The sequence below is a fragment of the Trichomycterus rosablanca genome, chromosome 15 (genome assembly GCF_030014385.1).
Source record: "Trichomycterus rosablanca isolate fTriRos1 chromosome 15, fTriRos1.hap1, whole genome shotgun sequence".
Taxonomy (NCBI): Eukaryota; Metazoa; Chordata; class Actinopteri; order Siluriformes; family Trichomycteridae; genus Trichomycterus; species Trichomycterus rosablanca.
In genome coordinates, this window is record NC_086002.1 from 20,134,305 (window position 1) to 20,155,055 (window position 20,751).

General features: G+C 36.7%; 2 protein-coding genes and 1 pseudogene across 2 annotated transcripts in view; 2 read left to right on the top strand and 1 right to left on the bottom strand.

Annotated features, from left to right (window-relative positions):
* Positions 1-20,751, bottom strand: part of LOC134328802 (histone H2AX-like) — a 218,105-nt gene that overhangs the window by 185,286 nt on the left and 12,068 nt on the right. The gene's annotated exons all lie outside the window — the stretch shown is intronic.
* LOC134328963 (histone H3-like) lies at positions 4,563-4,959 on the top strand (annotated as a pseudogene).
* Positions 9,837-17,410, top strand: LOC134329087 (histone H4). The gene is made up of 2 exons (XM_063010334.1): positions 9,837-9,859; positions 17,089-17,410. Exon 2 carries the CDS (start codon positions 17,099-17,101, stop codon positions 17,408-17,410), a length of 312 nt encoding a protein of 103 aa, XP_062866404.1. The 5' UTR covers positions 9,837-9,859; positions 17,089-17,098.

The following is a 20,751-nucleotide window of genomic DNA, read 5'->3' on the forward strand; positions in this document are numbered from 1 at the left end:
TGTTAGAATGTCACTTAACGTAATTTCAATTAATGTAAGAGGGATTCAATCGGAAAAAAATCAAATACAAAAAATTAATCAGTTAAAGCTTAAACGTTGTGACATAATATGTGCACAGGAATTAAGACTAGTTAGCTTAAACGACATGAATAAAGTACAAAAATTATGGTCACCGAGTAAATGTTTCTTGTCCATTGGAGAGAATAAAGCTGATGGAGTGGGAATATTTTTTAAACAACCTGTTGACATTATTAAAGTTAGACAAATAATCCCAGGTAGAATTCTTTTAGTTGACTGCTTTTTTCAAAATCAAAAAATCAGAGTAATTAACATATACACGCCGTCAGATCGCGCCGGTAAAATAAGAATTTTTCACAAAATGTCAGAATTATTAAATATTGGGTTTCCCGTAATCTTATGTGGGGACTTCAATACAATTACTGATTTAAAAGATAGAATTCCGTTTAAGGATACTCCAATAAGTAGGGAGGGAAATCTATTAAAAAAGATCTGTGAATCATCCGAACTAAATGATGTCTTTAAACAATTACATCCAAATCGAATGGGTTTTACACGTTTTGATAAGATAGTTAACACACGAATTGATAGAATATATACATCAAAAAATATACAAATTATTAACTATACAACATAATATTTAGTAGACTCTGACCATTTAGCAGTGAACGTTAAAATAAATATAGGGAAATACGAGAATAAAGGATATTGGAAATTAAATACATCATGCCTAAAAAACCCAAATTTAATAATAGAAGTGAAGGAAGAAATTAATCGAATTAAGCAATTAAATGTTTTAACTAAGTCAAATATAGAACTATGGAGTGTTTTAAAAAGTCAAATAAGAACCTTTTTTAAGCGTAAATGTAAAGAACTTAACTTTCGCAGAAACGAATATTATAAGCAGTTAACCCTTGACTACGTAAGTTTGCAAACTATATCAAATCGAAATTATGAAGAAGAAAATAAATTAAAAGAGGTAAAATTGGAAATCGCAAACATAAATAATGACATTTTTCTAAGTACTCAAATACAAGCTGGTTTTGACTCCAGCTACATGGGAAATGTAAATACTGTAATAAAACACTTCAAAGAAAGAAAAGAAAAGAAATATATAACGGGTATTCGAAATCAAGATGGCAAAATTATAAAAACCAATAATGAAATACGTAATTTAATACAGGAAAAATGTGAAACTGCATATAAAAAAGAACATATTGATGAAGCTCAAATTATAAAATTCTTGAAACTTTTTCCTAAAAATAATATAGAAAATTTAGAACACTTAGAAAAACCATTTACAAAGGAAGAAATAGAATTAGCCATAAGACAACTAAATAAAGAGAAAACACCAGGGTCAGATGGCCTCCCTGCTGAATTCTATCAAATATTTTGTAATGACTTGATAGATCTTTTGGAGAAAGTATACAATGAAGGTTTCCAATTAAGAAAAATGCATGATTCCTTTTATCATACCATAATAAATTTAATATTCAAAAAGGGTGATCAATACAATTTAGATAATTGGAGACAAATCAGTGTAACTAATGTAGATTATAAAATATTAGCAAAAATTTTAATTAATAGAATGAACGAATTTTTAAATAAAATTGTAGAACAAGAACAAACGTGCGCTATAAAAGGGCGATTCATGTGGGATAACCTAAGTACTATAAGAGATATACTAACAAATGAAAAAAATAAAAATTATTTCATAGTAGCATTAGATCAGAAAAAAGCTTTTGACTACGTCTCAAGAGAATATCTCTGGCATGTATTAGAAAACTATGGCTTTCCAGAAAATTTCATCCAAATGATAAAGCTGCTTTATGCAAAGTCGGAAGTACAAATAAATGTTAATGGTGTTTTAACACATAATTTTAGCTGTCATAGAGGAGTAAAACAAGGTTGTCCCCTGAGTTCTGCCCTATACATTTTGGCAATTAGTCCACTTTTAAAATTAATTAAAAATAATAAAAAAATCAAAGGTATTCAACTAGATCCCAATAACTTAGTTAAAATTTCAGCATATGCAGATGATATCACCGTAATAATAAAAGATCAACAAGAGCTTGATATTTTAAAAGAACATTTTAAAACATACGAGTTAGTTTCGGGAGCCAGACTAAATCAAAACAAAACCGAAGGAGTTTGGATAGGAGATGATGATATTCAACCCCATATCAATCTAAATCTGAAAGATAAAATAAAAATTTTAGGTATATATATAACTAATAGTAAAACTAGAGAACTAAATTGGGAGAAAAAGGAACAATTAATAAAAGAGGAACTAGAAAAATATAAAGCTACCAATTATATGACACGAATTCAAATTATAAAAACTTTTATCTTGTCTAAATTATTATTTCTAGCTACAGTTATACCACCCGATGATAAATATATTACAAGATTAAACAAGCAATGTGTAAAATATATATGGGGAACTAATAGAGAAGTAACAAAAAGAGCATTATTATACAAACCAAAAAAACATGGGGGCTTGGGAGCTGTTGATATGGGTAATAAATTAAAAATAGCATTTTGTAAAAATGTAACACAAGCCATGAATAGAGGTGCAATTTGGGTTGGAAAAAAAGAATATTGGTCAAAACAAAAAGGTAAAAAGAGATTAAATATACCATACTACCAACTCCTTTACGGAGATTTTATGTTTAAACATGATCATTTAAATATAGACTGGCTAAATCAAACCAATAAAGATATTTATAATATAATTAATAATCATTATTATGGTGAAAAGATACAATACAGTCAACTAACCGAAGAGGAATCGACAAAAGTAAGAAAAAATATCTCCTCTAAAAACATCTCTGAAAACATACGCGATACAATATGGTTAATAACGGTTGGAAGACTTCCTGTAAGAGTTATCGTTAAATGGAGTTGCTTTGTAACAACAAAATTATGCCCGATACAGGGCTGTTTACAAGATGAAACCATCGAGCATCTACTAATAAACTGTAGTAGATCAGTTGATATTTGGAACAAAATTAAAACTTTAAACTTACATTTCGAAATAAATAAAAAAACAATTATGTTTGGAATCTTCGAAAATATTTCTCAAAGAATAAATGACCTTTATTGGTTAGTTGTCTGTATTGTTAATACAAAAATCTGGAAAACTAGGTGTAAAATGATTTTCGAGCAATGCAACATACCCCCAGATATTGTTTTTAAACAAATTGTATGCCATCTTAGAAGACTAAAAAATGAAGACTTGCGCACAAAAAAAACTCAATTTCCTTGGTCAATATTAAGATTGTAATTTATTATTATTATTCTTTTTTTTTTTTTCACTTAAAAAAAATAATGTATAAAAAGGGAAAATAAAAAGAACAAGCTCTGAATATATATATTTTTTGTGTATTATTCTATACTGGATTTGTAATGAACATTTTGAACTGATGTAATTATTTTGATGATGTATTGATCTGTATATATTTGTAATGTGATTGAATTTTGTTAAATAAAACTATTTAAAAAAGGAAAGACCAGAGCTAAGGCCAAGACTCGTTCATCTCGTGCCGGTCTTCAGTTCCCTGTGGGCCGTGTTCACAGACTGCTACGTAAGGGCAATTACGCCCACCGTGTGGGAGCTGGTGCTCCTGTCTACTTGGCTGCCGTGCTGGAGTATCTGACCGCTGAGATCCTCGAGTTGGCTGGTAACGCCGCCAGAGATAACAAGAAGTCTCGTATCATCCCTCGTCATCTGCAGTTGGCCGTGCGTAACGACGAGGAGTTGAACAGACTGCTTGGAGGTGTAACCATCGCTCAGGGCGGTGTGCTGCCTAACATCCAGGCTGTTCTGTTGCCCAAGAAGACCGAGAAAGCAGCCAAGGCCAAGTAAACTCGCTCTCGTGTTCTAACCAAAAGGCTCTTTTAAGAGCCACCCATTTCCACAGAAAAAGTGCAATTTCCCCAGATAATGTAAAAGAAAAAAAGATATAATATCGTTTCATAGGCTCACACGGCATAAAACTCACATGATTTATGACATAGTAAAATTAACAAATCAATATGTACGATTTGTTTTTTCTCTATCTTTACATATATCTCTATATACATACATAAGTGAAGTTTTATATCACTTGCAGAAGCAAAACCAACAATACAGACAATTTAAAGTGGTGCAACAAACGTGTTTGTGTAATACACATGGAACAAAAATAATAATAATGCTAATAATAACTAATAATAAGCAAAATGAACGAAATAATATATTTTTTAAAAAGGTATATACTTTAAATGCGATTGTAGGCTGTGTTTTAAAAGCACAAAGAAAGAAAGGAAAGTATTATAAATCCCGCCAACAGCATGGAGGAAATATTATGTATTCCGAAACGAGGCAGCGGCAGAACGCCGACCAGTAAGCGACATTTGATGTAAGCACGATCGTCCAATGAGAAAAGTGCATCATCAAGACGCCCAATGAGCGCAGAGCAGCTCTGGTACTTAAATAGAGCGTGTTGGGCGGGCTAACATATTCTGTCCTACAGTTGGTGAAGTGCGGAGTTCCAGACGCGATGGCAAGAACCAAGCAGACCGCTCGTAAATCCACCGGTGGTAAGGCGCCGAGGAAGCAGCTCGCCACTAAGGCTGCCCGCAAGAGCGCCCCGGCTACTGGCGGTGTGAAGAAACCTCACCGTTACAGGCCAGGTACCGTGGCTCTGCGTGAAATCCGCCGTTATCAGAAGTCCACTGAGCTGCTCATCCGCAAACTGCCCTTCCAGCGCCTGGTTAGAGAGATCGCTCAGGACTTTAAGACCGATCTGCGCTTCCAGAGTTCTGCAGGAGGCCAGTGAGGCTTACCTGGTCGGTCTGTTCGAGGACACCAACCTGTGCGCCATCCATGCCAAGAGGGTGACCATCATGCCTAAGGACATCCAGCTGGCCCGCCGTATTCGCGGAGAGCGTGCTTAAGCAAACCCACTCCATCCAGTTATCCCCAAAGGCTCTTTTAAGAGCCACTTACATGCTTCCACTGAAATGGGCATTTTTCATAAGTTTATTATTTATTTATTATTCCATTGTGTGTGTGCGTGTTCTGAGTTATAATTTAGTTTTATTTATCAGTTATAAATGTTTGGAAAAACTTGTTAATGTGTTTGTGTGTGTGTGTGTGTGTAGAGATTTACTTTACATGTTCTTACATGTATTACATGTTCTTATGTTCTAAAAAAACATGCCAGTAAAGAAGAGGGAGCCATAAATTGCAGCGGTGGTAAAAAATATCAGGCTACTAATGCAAAAAAAAAAAGAAGATTAATAATCAATAATTATTATTCAGAATAATAGATCAATAATAAAATACTATTCTAGGTACTCAACACAGGGTAATTAGAGAAATTTTAGAACAGACATACTGTAAAATATTAAGTGTAAATAATCATAATTACTCATAATAATGATTTTATTTCTATTATAGTTGTTGTAATAATAGTATTATTGGTGATGGTAGTAGTAGTAGTAACTGTAATTATAATGTTATGGAGAACCAATAGACGGTTAGTGGAGCGTTTCTTACATTTACATTTTTGGCATTTAGCAGACGCTTTTATCCAAAGCGACTTACAGTACTGAGACAGTATATACTATCTAAGCAATTAAGGGTTAAGGGTCTTGCTCAAGGACCCAACCCTGGCAGTGGTGGGGCTTGAACCTGCAACCTTTGGATTACTAGTCCAGTACCTTACCACTAGGCTACAACTGCCCTTCTTCCATCTCGTGACCAAAATGTGAAAACACGAACTAAATCTGTGTGTTTATGTGTGTATGTGTGTGTTTTCTTTTATGTATGTATATCTTTATGTATTTGTATGTAATATAAAAAATTGTTAGGAGGATTTAGTGGCGTTGGTGTTGCACGGTGTACACAGTCTGTATTTTACACAGAGATGGTATTAACTGATTGTAGTGTAATCTACAGTATGGCTGTACATTGGTAGAATGTAAACACGCTGGATGAAGGCATAAGGAATGAGCAGAATATTGAATGTTAACCATAAGACTGGTTATTGTAATAATGGTAATAAAAGAACCGTATTTACAATGATGCCTTTTCTAATTTGGTAATTCATGTGTTTGAGCCGCCACTGTGTGTGTGTAACTTTAACCTTTGCCCTCTGAGTCCTGCAGCACCGACTCCCATTTCTGACGGGTTTTTGTCACCGTTTGCAGGTTCTCCGGCTGGCACTCACACTCAGGCTGGCACTCATTGTGCTCGCTACCTGATCTGAAGGCATGAGGACCCAGGTGTGGTTCGTCAGCTCCAGGTGCGCCTTGTGTTCCTAGGCAGCACAGATGATATCTGTTGAGTCCAATTTAAGCCCAACTTCCTTCTAACCCTAATTACAATAACCCCAAGTTATTTCTAACCTAAACTAATATAACCCCAACATATATCTAACCCAAATTAGGTAATTTAATTTACTTTCACGAAAACAGGTGGGCATAAAAAGTGTAGGTTTTCACATTAACAATACACAAAATCTTTTTTCTATAACTTTTGGAACTTAAATAATTAATTTGCTGTTTTTCAATTCTTTGAAGCAGTCAAGACCAGCTTTGTGATATCCAAAAAGTACATAAAGCGCTATAAAAAGACCTTGTTGCTTTTGTATTTGAGTTAGCAAAGCTTCACACCTGACCGTTGTACATTGTTCACGTGCTTGTATTTCTCTGTGTTTAGTCACTTATAAAGACTTGCATCAGTATTGTTCAGCACAGACAAATCCAAACACTGCTTTACACATTTTTTATGTTTTTATTTGTTTAATGTATTCATTTAGTTATTCACTCATTCATTTTATTTATGAACATTGTGAACTGATATGAAATCGATGTTTTCCACTCGAGCAGTTAGTTGCCGGCACCGTACGGTACCTCATGCGGTCTTTCCCAATCCGCTCCCTCCTCACTAACACTCCACTATAGAGGGACCCTCCACGTGAACGCGCAAACGGAGGCGGAGTGAAGAGGGGGAGTGAGTAGGGAGCGGATTGAGATTGGGGGGATTGGGCTTCCTGACGGCACTTCATGTTTACATTCCGTTTCTGCTCTCCACGCTAGCCTGCAAAATGACCACAGCAAAAGTTAAGTTGATGTTTTTCTGATATGTGTCATGAATTAGTTTATATTATTATTAGGGCTGTCGTTAATCGCGGTAATTAACGCGATTAAAGCGTTAACATTTTTAATCGCGATTAAAAAAAAATAATCGAGATGAAAATTTTTTAATCAAACTATTTTTATTGAGCTGTTTGTGTCACGTAAATTTGCGTCTTTGTGGTAATTTTTGTTCCTTAAAAGTGCATGAAGCAGAACTCTGATGAACAGAACTTCTGATAGCTTCCATACACACTCGCTCCCTGCGCACTATAGTACACTTAACATTCTTAAAGGACCAGACACTAGATGTGTAATTCACATTACATGACAGGTGAGAGGAAACATTTTTAAGGAAAAATAGTTCTTGTGTGAATTACAAGGGCAGGAAAAACTACGGCAGATACAGAAGGTGCACCGGGGCCCATGGCAGGGGGGCCTCCACGACATTAACCTCTCACCTCACTACCATTGGCTGCACTCGCCAGGTCCTTATTATTATATTACAATATTTTTGTTAAGTAAAATTAAAATAACTAAAACTGTGCATTAAAAATACCAGAGGCAGAAATTTGGACTTGAAGTGTAACTTCTGAGTGACTTTTAATTCATTCTGATCAGCTATCAGCATATGCAATTTGTTGAGGGGGCCCAACATTTTTTTTTGCACTGAAGCCCATGAGCTCCTAGTTACACCACTGGTGTTGCATCTAGAAATGGATCATATTATGAGCGCCTGTTTTCAGTGGCAGGGTTATGGACAGGTAAAGATCCTCACTTTTACCAATTCATGTGAACAGACTCATTTTAAATAACTGGCTGAAAGATGGTAACTGTCAACAACTACATTTCAGCAGCACTATTATACACATTTTGCACTTACGGCTGATATCTTGTGGACTGTTACAGTTTTTGTGGACAGTTGGTTGTTCAACAGTATTTGAAAAAAAAATGTAAATGGTATCTTTTGTTGAGTTTTTATTACACAGTACTTACTCTGACCTTTTTGAATCCTGCACCTGAAAAATGACCCCAAAAAATAACCCATATGAGACAGAGTGGGAGAATAGAGCAGTGTATGACCAAAAGTCATATTAAGTCAAATCAGTAAATTTGTAGTGAAATTGAAATAAAACAAACAAATAGCTTTAGAAACCTTTCAGTGCTTGTGAAAGTAGCATTAGAGACACGTTAGGATAAAAAAATATACATCTAAAACACCTGCAGCGGTGTAGGAGGAGGTGTAGGGTGAATAAAACATGAGGGTAAAATTGTGTTTAGGAATGTGTAATATATAAATGGACAACGCTTGTGTTTGTTGCTAGCTTGTGCAGGTGTGTGTGAGAGAGAGAGAGTAAAAAATTTAAGTAAAAAAGGTGGATATGTCTCACCTGGACTGCTAGAGCCATTAATGTTTTGTTAAATTGGGTGTTAGGGTCATGAATGAGTGATTAACTACATAAACAATGAATACATTAAACAAATAAATAAATAAAATTTGAGTAAATAAGTTTTCAGATTCTTCGGTGCTGAACAATACTGACTTATAAAGTCTTTATAAGTGACCTCTGTGTTAAAAATGTGTTTGTATATTTCACTGTATTGTGAGAAATGGGACGTTATAAGTCATATTCTGCTAAAGCATAACGTTTCATAAACATATTTCAAAGTCAGACACATCTTGATTAAAGTGAAAGTGGTCAAAGCTGTGTATCAATAAAATCCAAATAAGTGAAAGAAGACATTTTATGTGTCGGTGTTAGCTGTGTTAAAGCTATTTCTGAGTTAAACATTAAAAAGTGCATCTTTATAAAAGAGATGTATCAGATAAATAACTAAAATAGACTTGAATCTGTTTTGTGAGTGTTAGAAAGATCAGTAGAATGGGAATGTTGGAGCCATGTGTTGTTTTAGAAATGTGTCAGTATATGTGAACTTAAAGCTGACACGGTGATGTTCTGTAGATCTTACAGCACAAATATGTAGAACTAACTGAAATAAATGTTAGTGTATTAAAATATTCTTCTTATTATCACCATTATTATTTTAAGTTATGTTTTTTTTTTTCTTCCATTTCTGCTACATGACAGTTAAGCACCCTGGACTCGACCTAGTCCTGCTTGGTAGTTGTGTTTTACTTCTCACTAAACAGAGTAACAGAACAAAAACATGCCAGTAAAGAAGAGGGAGCAGTAAATTACAGTAAATTGCAGCTTGCAAAAAAGAGGAATAATAATCAGTAATTATTATTCAGAATAATGTATCAATATCAATAATAAAACACTATTCTAGGTACTCAACACAGGGTACTTACAGGCATTTTAGGACAGACATATTGTAAAATATTAACTGTAAATAATCATAATTACTCATAATAATCAATTTGTTTTTAATATTATAGTTGTTGTCGTAATAATAGTATTATTGGTGATGGTGGTAGTAGTAGTAACTTATAATATAACTAGTTACTTATAATGTTATGGAAAACATGGTGTGTGTGTGTGTGTATACATTTCACTCAAACACACACAGATACTACTAAGAAACAAAAGTGCTGTAAGAACCGGTGACAAACATACACAAGTCCATCACTGTTTAATATCTACATAAATGATTTAGTGTGCAGCCCCCGGACTCACTCTGCAGGACGGGGAAGTAAAATTTCTACTCTATGCAGCTGCACCTAGACCTGTTGGAGCAGTACTGCCAGAACTGGGCCCTAGCAGTAAATCTGAAGAAAACAAAAATGATTGTCTTCCAAAAACAAACCTAGATGTCAGGAACACATGGCACCAGTTTACCATGGTCAGCACTGCCCTGGAGCACACAATGCAGTACACTTACCTTGGTCTCATCATTACATTTACATTTTCAGCATTTAGCAGACGCCTTTATCCAAAGCAACGTACAGTGCAGTTACAGTATACAATCTGAGCAATTGAGGGTTAAGGGCCTTACTCAAGGGCCCAACAGCAGCAACCTGGCAGTGGTGGGGCTTGAACCAGCAACCTTCTGATTACTAGTCCAGTACCCTAACCACTAGGCCACGGCTGTACTCATTACTGTATCAGGGAGTTTCAGCATGGCAGTGAATGCACTAAAGTATTGTACATACGCAGTCAGTAGGAGATTTTACAACATTGACATCCCCACCTCAGTTTGGAGTAAATTAATTGATAGTGTGATACAGCCCATTGCACTGTACAGGAGTAAAGTATGGGGTCCACTGAAATTTCACAGTTCTATTAAATGGGACAAACATCCAACAGAAACCCTGCATGCTGATTTCTGTAGAATGATTTAAGTCCTAAGAAATGATAGAAGTCCTAAGGAAAACACCGACCATTTGGCAATATTGTTTCCTACTGTCATGCCTATAGAGCTACTTGAATCTGAATCTACATACTACATAAATAACAGCGGTCAGAAACTCCGCTGCTCGGAGCGTGACGAGACTGAGCAGATCTGGCCATTCAGTGATGGGAGAGCAGTACAGTGGCGTGTGCTAAGTTGGCGACTGGAGCCGTAGAGACAGAGCTTCGGGATCGGTGTGGAAGCGACTTGGAACCACGAGTGACCGGCGTGCAGGTGAGACGAAAGGGTCGAGACGCACTGGAAGAGGAGCGTGGAGGAGCTGCACCGGAGGCTGCTGTCGTGTTACATTTCACCCAGGCCTTGGAAGACTTACACTGGGGGTTGGTGGTTACCACTCCCGGGCAGAGTGTGAGTATTATCTCCCGATGACGTAAGGGTGGGTGGAAATACTAAGTATTGAATTCGGCTGGTGCTCGCTTGAGCGAATAGCAACGAAGACGTACTGCTGCATGCCCGTGTATTGGCCAGAATACTGCGGTCTGTTCTCTTTGTCTCCCTTCTAGCCGGTCGTTACCGTGAAGCACGTGGAGGAGAATCAGTGCGGAGGAGAGAGAGACATTGAGCCGCGTCACGTTCTCGGGGTCTGCATCGTGGAGACTCCGGCCAGGTTCTGCTGTGGCTGGGGGAAGTTCGCTCCACGATTTCCTTTCCTTTTTCTGACAATACACTTTTAAGAGTACTGGGAAATGGATCTTTTACTCTTCTTTCTAGACTAAATAATTGAGTACGATTTAGAACCCCTGAGATTGTCTTGTCTATTTGTTTTTGTCTGTTTTTATTTGGTTTAGTTACGTATTTAGAGTAATTGTTTGTCCTTTTGTTTCTTTCAGTATTGATACTGACTGGGCACGGGTTATATTAATTAGTAGTCTAAGTGTGTTATTTGTGGGTAGTGTGTTGTGAGTTTGATTTCCTTTGATTGATGTGAAGGTGTTTATTTTGGGGTTGTGTGCTGGGGGTTGTATGGGGGATGACCCTAGCCTAGTCGTAGTAAACTGTGAGTAAAAAAATTACCCTAGTATTTTAAAGTATTTAGCCTGTCGAGAAGAGTAATTTTATATTGGTCCTTTATGTGAATCTAATTTTTATGGTCAATAAAAATACTTTCTAAAAGTTGGAAAATTGTGGTGGTTCATCTTGACTGCTCGCACCCCAGATTAAAAAAGAACCTGTGGTCTTAAAACATGGTGTTTAAAAAACCTTCCTTATAAATATAAAAATCTGAGTTCCTAGAGCTCGTTAAACTCCTAGGTGGCGTTGTTGGCAACATTAAAGTACAAACTGATATAGTCCCAAAATTCTTGTCGCAGGTGGACCACGACCCACCGGGTGACACATACACTTTTTATGCCCACCTGTTTTCATGAAAGTAAATTAAATGACCTAATTTGGGTTAGATACATGTGAGGGTTATCATAGTTTCGGTTAGAAACATGGGGTTATATTAGTTAACAAGGAAAAACTTGTTAATGTGTTTGTGTGTGTGTAGAGATGTACTTTACATGTTCTTACAACAATTATAAGCAAGGTTACATAAGTACAGCTGATTAAAGATTGGCAGGTGGTGTCTTATAACATGATTAATAATGTTTATAGTGGTGTATGTTTATGGGGTTCTATAAAGCATTGAGAGTTAATAAGAGTAATATAGTAGTTATGAGTAGTAGAGTAACAACAAAAACATGACAGTAAAGAAGAGGGAGCAGTAAATTGCAGCAGTGGTTAAAATATTACGCTACTAATGCAAAAAAAAGAAGATTAATAATCAATAACTATTATTAAGAATAATATAACAATAATAAAATACTATTCTAGGTACTCAACACAGGGTAATTAGAGAAATTTTAGAACAGACATACTGTAAAATATTAAGTGTAAATAATCATAATTACTCATAATAATGATTTTTATTTCTATTATAGTTGTTGTAATAATAGTATTATTGGTGATGGTAGTAGTAGTAGTAACTGTAATTATAATGTTATGGAGAACCAATAGACGGTTAGTGAAGCGTTTCTTCCATCTCGTGACCAAAATGTGAAAACACGAACTAAATCTGTGTGTTTATGTGTGTATGTGTGTTTTCTTTTATGTATGTATATTTTTATGTATTTTTATGTAATATAAAAAATTGTTAGGAGGATTTAGTGGCGTTGGTGTTGCACGGTGTACACAGTCTGTATTTTACACAGAGATGGTATTAACTGATTGTAGTGTAATCTACAGTATGGCTGTACATTGGTAGAATGTAAACACGCTGGATGAAGGCATAAGGAATGAGCAGAATATTGAATGTTCACCATAAGACTGGTTATTGTAATAATGGTAATAAAACAACCGTATTCACAATGATGCCTTTTCTAATTTGGAAATTCATGTGTTTCAGCCGCCACCATAGCTAACAAGTGTTAACAAGTGTCATAAGCGAGTGAGATAAAAACCATGACTGAATTAGATTAAAGGGGAAGGCCACTTCCTGTTCCAGCAGGACTAAACCTCTGTGCACAAAGCAAAATCCACAAACATAAAGAGAAGCTCGGCTTCAAGAAGCTCCAGTGTCCTGCACAGAGGCCTGACCGAAGCTCCACTGCACCACTGCTGGCACTCACACTCAGGCTGGAACTCATTGTTCTCGCTACCTGATCTGAAGGCATGAGGACCCAGGTGTGGTTTGTCATCTCCAGGTGCGCCTTGTGTTCCTAGGCAGCACAGATGATATCTGTTGAGCCCAATTTAAAACCTCCTTCTAACCCAAACTATAATAACCCCAAAATGTTTCTAACCGTAACTATGATAACCCCAACATGTATCTAACCCAATTAGGATAACCCCAAGCTAGTTCTAAACCTAAATTAATCCTATTTTTACTATCAGGCAATGAAATTAGAAGGAGGCAGAGTAAAAACATCAACATAATTTCACTATTTAATTTACTTTCACGAAAACAGGTGGGCATTAAAAGTGTAGGTTTTCACATCAACAATACACAAAATCTTATTTCTATAACTTTTGGAACTTAATGACTTCATTTGCTGTTTTTCAGTCCTTTGAAGCAGTCAAGACCAGCTTTGTGATATCCAAAAAGTACATAAAGCGCTATAAAAAGCTTTTGTAGTTGAGCTAGTAAAGCTTCACACCTGAATGTTGTACATTGTTCACGTTCTTGTATTTCTCTCTGTGTTTAGTACCGTAATGGGGAATTAAATTGTAAACTTTAAACGGCTTTACTTCTGACTTCAGTAAATAAATAGTCTTGTTAAGAAATTGCAGTTTCTATCTATTGCACTCACAGTTCTGTTCGTGAACACATTACGGTGAAGATGGATAAACTCGCACACACCTAAATCATAAACTCGGAGGGAAATAAAAAAAAACAGAAAACCAACCTAATAAAAAAAGAAAATAAATAAATTAATTAATTAATTTGAGTTCACATATACGGACACATTTCTAAAACAACACATGGCTCCTACACTTACACAAGAGATCTCACTTATTAACATGCATTTTTTTTTTTTTATAATTCTTTTTAAAACTCAGAAATGGCTTTAACACAGCTAACACTGAAACATAAAATGTCTTCTTTCACTTATTTGGATTTTATTGATACACAGCTTTGACCACTTTCACTTTAATCAAGATGTGTCTGACTTTGAAATATATTTATGAAACGTTATGCTTTAGCAGAATATGACTTATAACTTCCCATTTCTCACAATACAGTGAAATATACAAACACATTTTTAACACAGATGTCACTTATAAAGACTTGCGTCAGTATAGTTCAGCACAGACAAATCCAAACACTGCTTTACACATTTTTTATGTACTTATTTGTTAATGTATTCATTGTTTATGTATTAATTTAGTTATTTACTCATTCATGACACTAACACCCACTTTAACAAAACATCTATGGCTCTAGCAGTGCAGGTGACATATCCAGGGCCAGCTGTAGCCTAGTGGTTAAGGTACTAGGCCAGTGACCAGAGGGTCACTGGTTCAAGCCCCACCACTGCTAGGTTATCACTGTTGGGCCCTTGAGCAAGGTTTTTAACCCTCAATTGCTCAGACTGTATACTGTAATGTAAGTCGCTGTGGATAAAGGTGTATGCTGAAAATGTAAATATCCACCTATTTTACTTTTTTTGTAAACTCTCTCTCTCTCTCGCTCTCTCTCAGTTCAATTCAATTGAATTTGCTTTATTGACATGACAAATTTCTATATTTGTATTGTCAAAGCATACATATAGTATATATAAATATTTAAAAAAAGAAAAAAAAAACAGGTGTATATATAGAAAAAAAAATTGTAAGAAAATATTCATTATGTAATTAGACAATTATTCACACACAAAAAAAGAAAATATTACTATGTGTGTGTGTGGTGGGTGTGTGTGATGTGTGTGTGATGTGTGTTTGGTGGATTTGTGATGTGGATGTGTGTGTGTGTGTGTGTGTGTGTGGCGGGTGTGTGTGATGTGTGTTTGGTGGGTTTGTGATGTGTGTGTGTGTGGGTGTGTGTGTGGCGGGTGTGTGTGATGTGTGTGTGATGTGTGTTTGGTGGGTTTGTGATGTGTGTGTGTGTGCGTGTGCGGCGGATGGGTGGGGGTATTATCTGGTGTTTCACTCACTGTCCCGGAGTGTGTGACACTCATGTACATATTTGGCTGCAGTGGAGGCTGATGGTCCCTCTCCTAATATAATGGCCAGTTTCTGGCTGGCTGTCGGCGATCTGAAGCCGCTCACCTCTCTTCCAAACTGATTATAATATTTGTTTTTGATTGTTGTGTATTTTGGGCAGTTTAGAAGGAAGTGCACTTCTGTCTCAACCTCACCTGTCCTGCAGTGACCACACAGTCTCTCCTCTCTGGGGATCCAGGACTTTTTTAACCTGCCTCTCTCGATGGCCAGGCTGTGGTCACTCAGTCTGTATTTGGTGAGGATCTGTCTCTGCTTTGTATCTCGGACAGTAAGGAGATACGTGGCCAGGTTGAATTCATGTTTTAGGGTCAGATAGCAGTTTAGTCTATTTTGGGATTGAGTTTGGGTTGTCCAATGTTCCAGATAAGTGTTTATGAGGTGTTTGATAATTTGGGTGATCCTGATTGGTGTTTGGGAAGCAGAGCTGGTCAGAGAGTTGGGGTTGTTAGGGGTCAGTGTGTTGGTCAGTCTCTGGACCAGCTGACACACGGGACTCTTTTCAGGGTAGAGCTCTTGGGATTGGAGTGCCTGAAACTGCAGGCTTGTTTTGGGACTGGATTTTAGGTGCATCCAGAATTTAAGGGCTCTTTTATCAATATTAATAATTAATGGGTATCGGCCTAATTCAGCCCTGCATGCATTGGTTGGGTTTTTTTGTACATGTAAAATCATTCTGCAGAATTCTGCATGCAGGACTTCAGTGGGATGCTTGTCCCATCTAGTGTAGTCATGATGACTGAGTGGACCCCATACTTCACTACCGTATAGCGCAGTGGGCAGGATTATACTGTCAAAGATCTTTAACCAGATTCCAATTGGGATGTCAATCTTAATTAATTTGTTTTTAATTGAATAGAGGGCTCTGCAGGCTTTCTCTTTCAGTGCTTCCACTGCCAGACCGAAGCCTCCTGAGGCGCTGATTTTGAGCCCCAGGTAATCATAAGTAAAGGTGTGATCTAGGGCGGTGTCTCCTAGATTGAAAGTGTACCTGCTCTCCTGAGATCTGGCTTTCTTTTGGAAGATCATGATTTTAGATTTATCAGGATTTACTGTCAGGGCCCAGGTCTGACAGAACTTCTCTAGCAGATCCAGCACACTCTCTCACACACACACACACACACACACACACACATCTGCAAAAGCTAGCAACAAACATTGGCGTTGTCCATTTATATATTACACATTCCAACACAATTTTACCCTCATGTTCTCTTTACCCTACACCTCCTCCTACACTGCTGCAGGTGTTTAAGATCTTTGTTTTTATCATAACGTGTCTCTAATGCTACTTTTACAAGCACTGAAAAGTTTCTAAAGCTATTTGTTTGTTTAAAATTCAATATTCACTACAACTGTACTGATTTGAACTAATATGAATTTTTGATCATACACTGCTGTATTCTCCCACACTGTCTTTCTGTATTCCTAATATGTTTTTTTTTGGCTACATTGTCATGTCTCTAATGGCTTTTTGTCCCACCTAATTGTACAATATTAAAAAATGCGACAAACATGGCGATTATAGTAAATTGTAATAGGGTTTAAAGTTGTTTCTTTGTTTGTATTTCTTTCTTCTGGCACAACATATTTAAAAAATTTTTTTTAACATTTAACATTAGTTACAGAAAAATATGTCATGTGGAATACATCACATCGATTGTGGACCGATTTACTGTGGGGGAAAAACAGTGGAGGTACTAAGTTATGCGCTTTACATGAGGCCTACTCCGAGCAGCTGCGGTCACAGTGGGCGGTCGCTGCTTAATTGTCTTCATTGCCTCATTGTCTTCAACTAGGTCCGGTAGAGGGAAATAACAGGCTCGCTGTGAACGCTCGTCCTGCATTGACTTGCTTCATCTCGACGAGAGCAGTAACGATGTCCGGAAGAGGAAAAGGCGGCAAAGGTCTTGGAAAAGGAGGCGCTAAGCGTCATCGCAAAGTTCTCCGTGATAACATCCAGGGTATTACTAAACCCGCCATCCGCCGTTTGGCTCGTCGTGGCGGTGTGAAGCGTATTTCCGGCTTGATCTACGAGGAGACCCGCGGTGTGCTCAAGGTTTTCCTTGAGAACGTCATCCGTGATGCCGTCACCTACACCGAGCACGCCAAGAGAAAGACCGTCACCGCAATGGACGTGGTGTACGCTCTGAAACGCCAGGGACGCACCCTGTACGGATTCGGGGGTTAAACGTTCAGACCTCCACGCTAACACAACGGCTCTTTTAAGAGCCACCCATATTTTCTACAAAAGAGAAAGTGCTTCTTTTTTTATTATTAATATTGTTAGTAGTAGTATGTTCACTGATGCTCGTTTAGCTCCAAAAGCTTGAAAGCATCATTATAAGTACAAATAACACATTCACTGATGCATTTTTTTTTCAGTTCACTTGTGTAGCCCTAAAAGCTTTGAATTATCATTAATAATTTTACGTTTACTATCGGATCTCTCGTTTAGCCTTCATACGGAGTGTTTGCATACTACCAATGTACAGCCTACTGTAGATTACACTACAATCATTAACACGATATCTATCTATCTTGTCTGTCTGTCTAATCTAATCTATCTAATCTATCTATCACATTTAATAAAATATTGCTATTGATTCTTTTATATTCGGTTTTAAAACATGTATCGACCTCAGATTAAGCGGGAACAGATTCTAGTGAATGGGGCAGAAGGGGGCGTGGAACGGTTTGTTTCCTGTCCAATAGAAACCCAGGACCTTGGACCAATCAGAGTTAAGTGTTTCAACTTGGCTTACTCAGCATGCAGGGTTAATAAAGCGGGCGTGTAGAGCGTGTACTTTCAATTGCAGTTTGTTCTAGAGGAAACAGCAGCATCATGCCTGAACCAGTTCGTGTACAGTGATAACTACTATAACAGAATACGTTTGGAAGTCCTTTTCTAGAATCTTATTTTCCTTTGTATAAGTAGTGTACCTTTAGGTCCTACTTATTGGAGTCTCCCCAACAAACATGGCCCCAATTGGGGCCCAACCTACCCAGGTCGGAAGACACTGGGTAAGGTTGAAATTTGTTGGGGAAGGGGAAGCACCGAATCGTAGCACAGTTGGAGCACATCTCATACGTTCTGAGTGGATAGAAGCTAAAGACATTTACTCTTTTATCACTTTACAAAATCAAAGAGAATATGAGCTGGTTTTCTACACAGAGCATATGTTGAAAAAGTTTTGCCAGCTATTCAATGCTTGGATTGGGGAAGGCTTTTGGAAAAACTGGAATATCACAAGCTCAGCTCCCCAAGATATTGTCCATATTATCATCAAGTTCTGGACTGGACGAATCGCCGATGAAGACGTAAATTGCTATATCAGAAGATACTGTGAGATTCTACAACCTCCGGATAAGCCAGTGGATCAGTTCGGAATATGGTATGGAGTAAGAAGATATAAAGTCAAGCTAAGAACGAACGAGAATGGAGAGATCCAGCAACTGCCCAACACTATAGCTATGGGTCCTTATGTAGGAAAGATTTCATACCCTGGACAAATTCAACGATGCTACATATGTAACTCCGCTCAACATCAAGTAAAGGACTGTGATAAGACCAAATGTTGGAAATGTGGACAGTTTGGACATAAAGCTAAAGATTGTGTAGATGTGGAACAGTGTGGACTGTGTGGACAAAGCGGTCACTCGTATTTCACGTGTCCTAAATCTTTCAGCAACCTTTTAAAGAAGGAAAGAAAACAAGCACAACCAAATCTACAAGATCCAGAACAAACTACACCTGAAACAAAAGATCCAGCTTGTGATAAACCTGACAACAACGACCAGCCACAACAAGAACAAGCGAATAAAGAATCCAACAGCAGTGAGGAAGAGTCATCCGGTTCAACAAGCAGCGATGAAGCGGATAGCAGTGATGAGGAAGACGACAGCGACAGCGAAAGCAGTGAGGCGACGGATATCGACAGTACACCGGCACAAAGACAAGCGGATAACATCGAACAAACAACTACAACAGAACAATTAAAGAGAACTAATGAAAAAATGGAGGATATGGAAACAAATACTGAAACCAACACGGACAAATCACCGAACTTGGAGAGAAGATCGAACACTCAACAACCTGAGATCAAAACTGGAAAACGTATAAGATCCCCAACAGAGACAACAACCAAGAGACCAAAAGATAAGTGAGATGTTCACCCACTTATTTAATGTTTGGGGGGATTAATGTTATAACTTATAATGTAAGAGGAATACAAACGGAAAAAAATAGAACGGAAAAATTAGATAAGCTAAAACGGTTAAAGGCAGATATTTTATTTCTCCAGGAATTAAGATTAAAAACTCATGATGACATAAAAAACGTACAGCAAACATGGAACATAGGTGAATCTGTAATCTCTATAGGCGATGATTCAGCGGATGGTATTGGAATATTTTTTAAAACAAAACAGATAAATATTATTAAGAGAAGAGATTTAATACCAGGTCGACTTTTAGTGATAGATTGCATTTTAGAAAATCAAAAAATTAGGTTAATAAATATATACACAGCACAAGACAGTTTTAAAAAAATACAGCTATTTCAAAAAATGAGAGAATTGTTGCTTTGCAGTCATAACATTATCTTAGCGGGAGACTTCAATGTCATAACAGATAAAGAAGACAGAGGTGATGGATTACCTTTTAAGCTAACCAGAGCAGCAAAAGTATTAAAAGAAATATGTGATGAATGTGGAATGAAAGATGTTTTTAGGGCTTTACACCCTCATAAATCGGGTTTCACAAGATTTGATAGCAAGGCAAAAACGAGAATAGACAGAGTATATGTATCAAACCAAATAAAAGTTGAACAATATAAAACAGAATTGATAATACATTCAGATCATTTAGCCGTAAATTGTAAAATTCTTTTAAATGCAAAAATTAGAAAAAACTATTGGAAATTAAATTTGAAATGTCTGAAAAATGAACCACTCGTAGATGAATTAAAAAAGGAGGTAAATATATGTAAAGATCTAGATGTTATCTCTAAATCGTATTTTGAATTGTGGCAAATCTTAAAAAATAGGCTTAAAAATATGCTGATTAGGAAATGTAAAGAACTAAATCAAAAAAGAAACCAGACATATGATGAATTACTTACAAATTATATAAAGAACAAAACAAAAATGAATAAAACGCCACAAGATTTAACAGAAATAGATGAACTTAAAGAAAAAATTTATAAACTGAACTGCGATTACCGCAACAGCTTAAAAGTAATGTGTGGCTATGAAGGGCCTGAGAATACTGATTGTAATATACATAATCTTATTAAGAAATATAAAGAACGTAAAGAAACAAAAAATGTTAAAGGAATACGGACAGGAAATAACTCAATAGTAACCAATGGAAAAGAAATAGCTGATGAAATTGTTAAATCATTTAAAGAAATGTATAAAAAAACAAGCACTAATGAGAGTGATGTAAATAATTTCTTAGGAGAAACGATCCAAGGTATAAATGTAAGCTTTAAGGAAATTGTTGGGAAAATCACCAAAGAAGAAGTTAGTA

Excerpts from the sequence above, each read along its gene's own strand:
- LOC134329087 (XM_063010334.1), top strand. The coding sequence starts at position 17,099 with ATGTCCGGAAGAGGAAAAGGCGGCAAAGGTCTTGGAAAAGGAGGCGCT.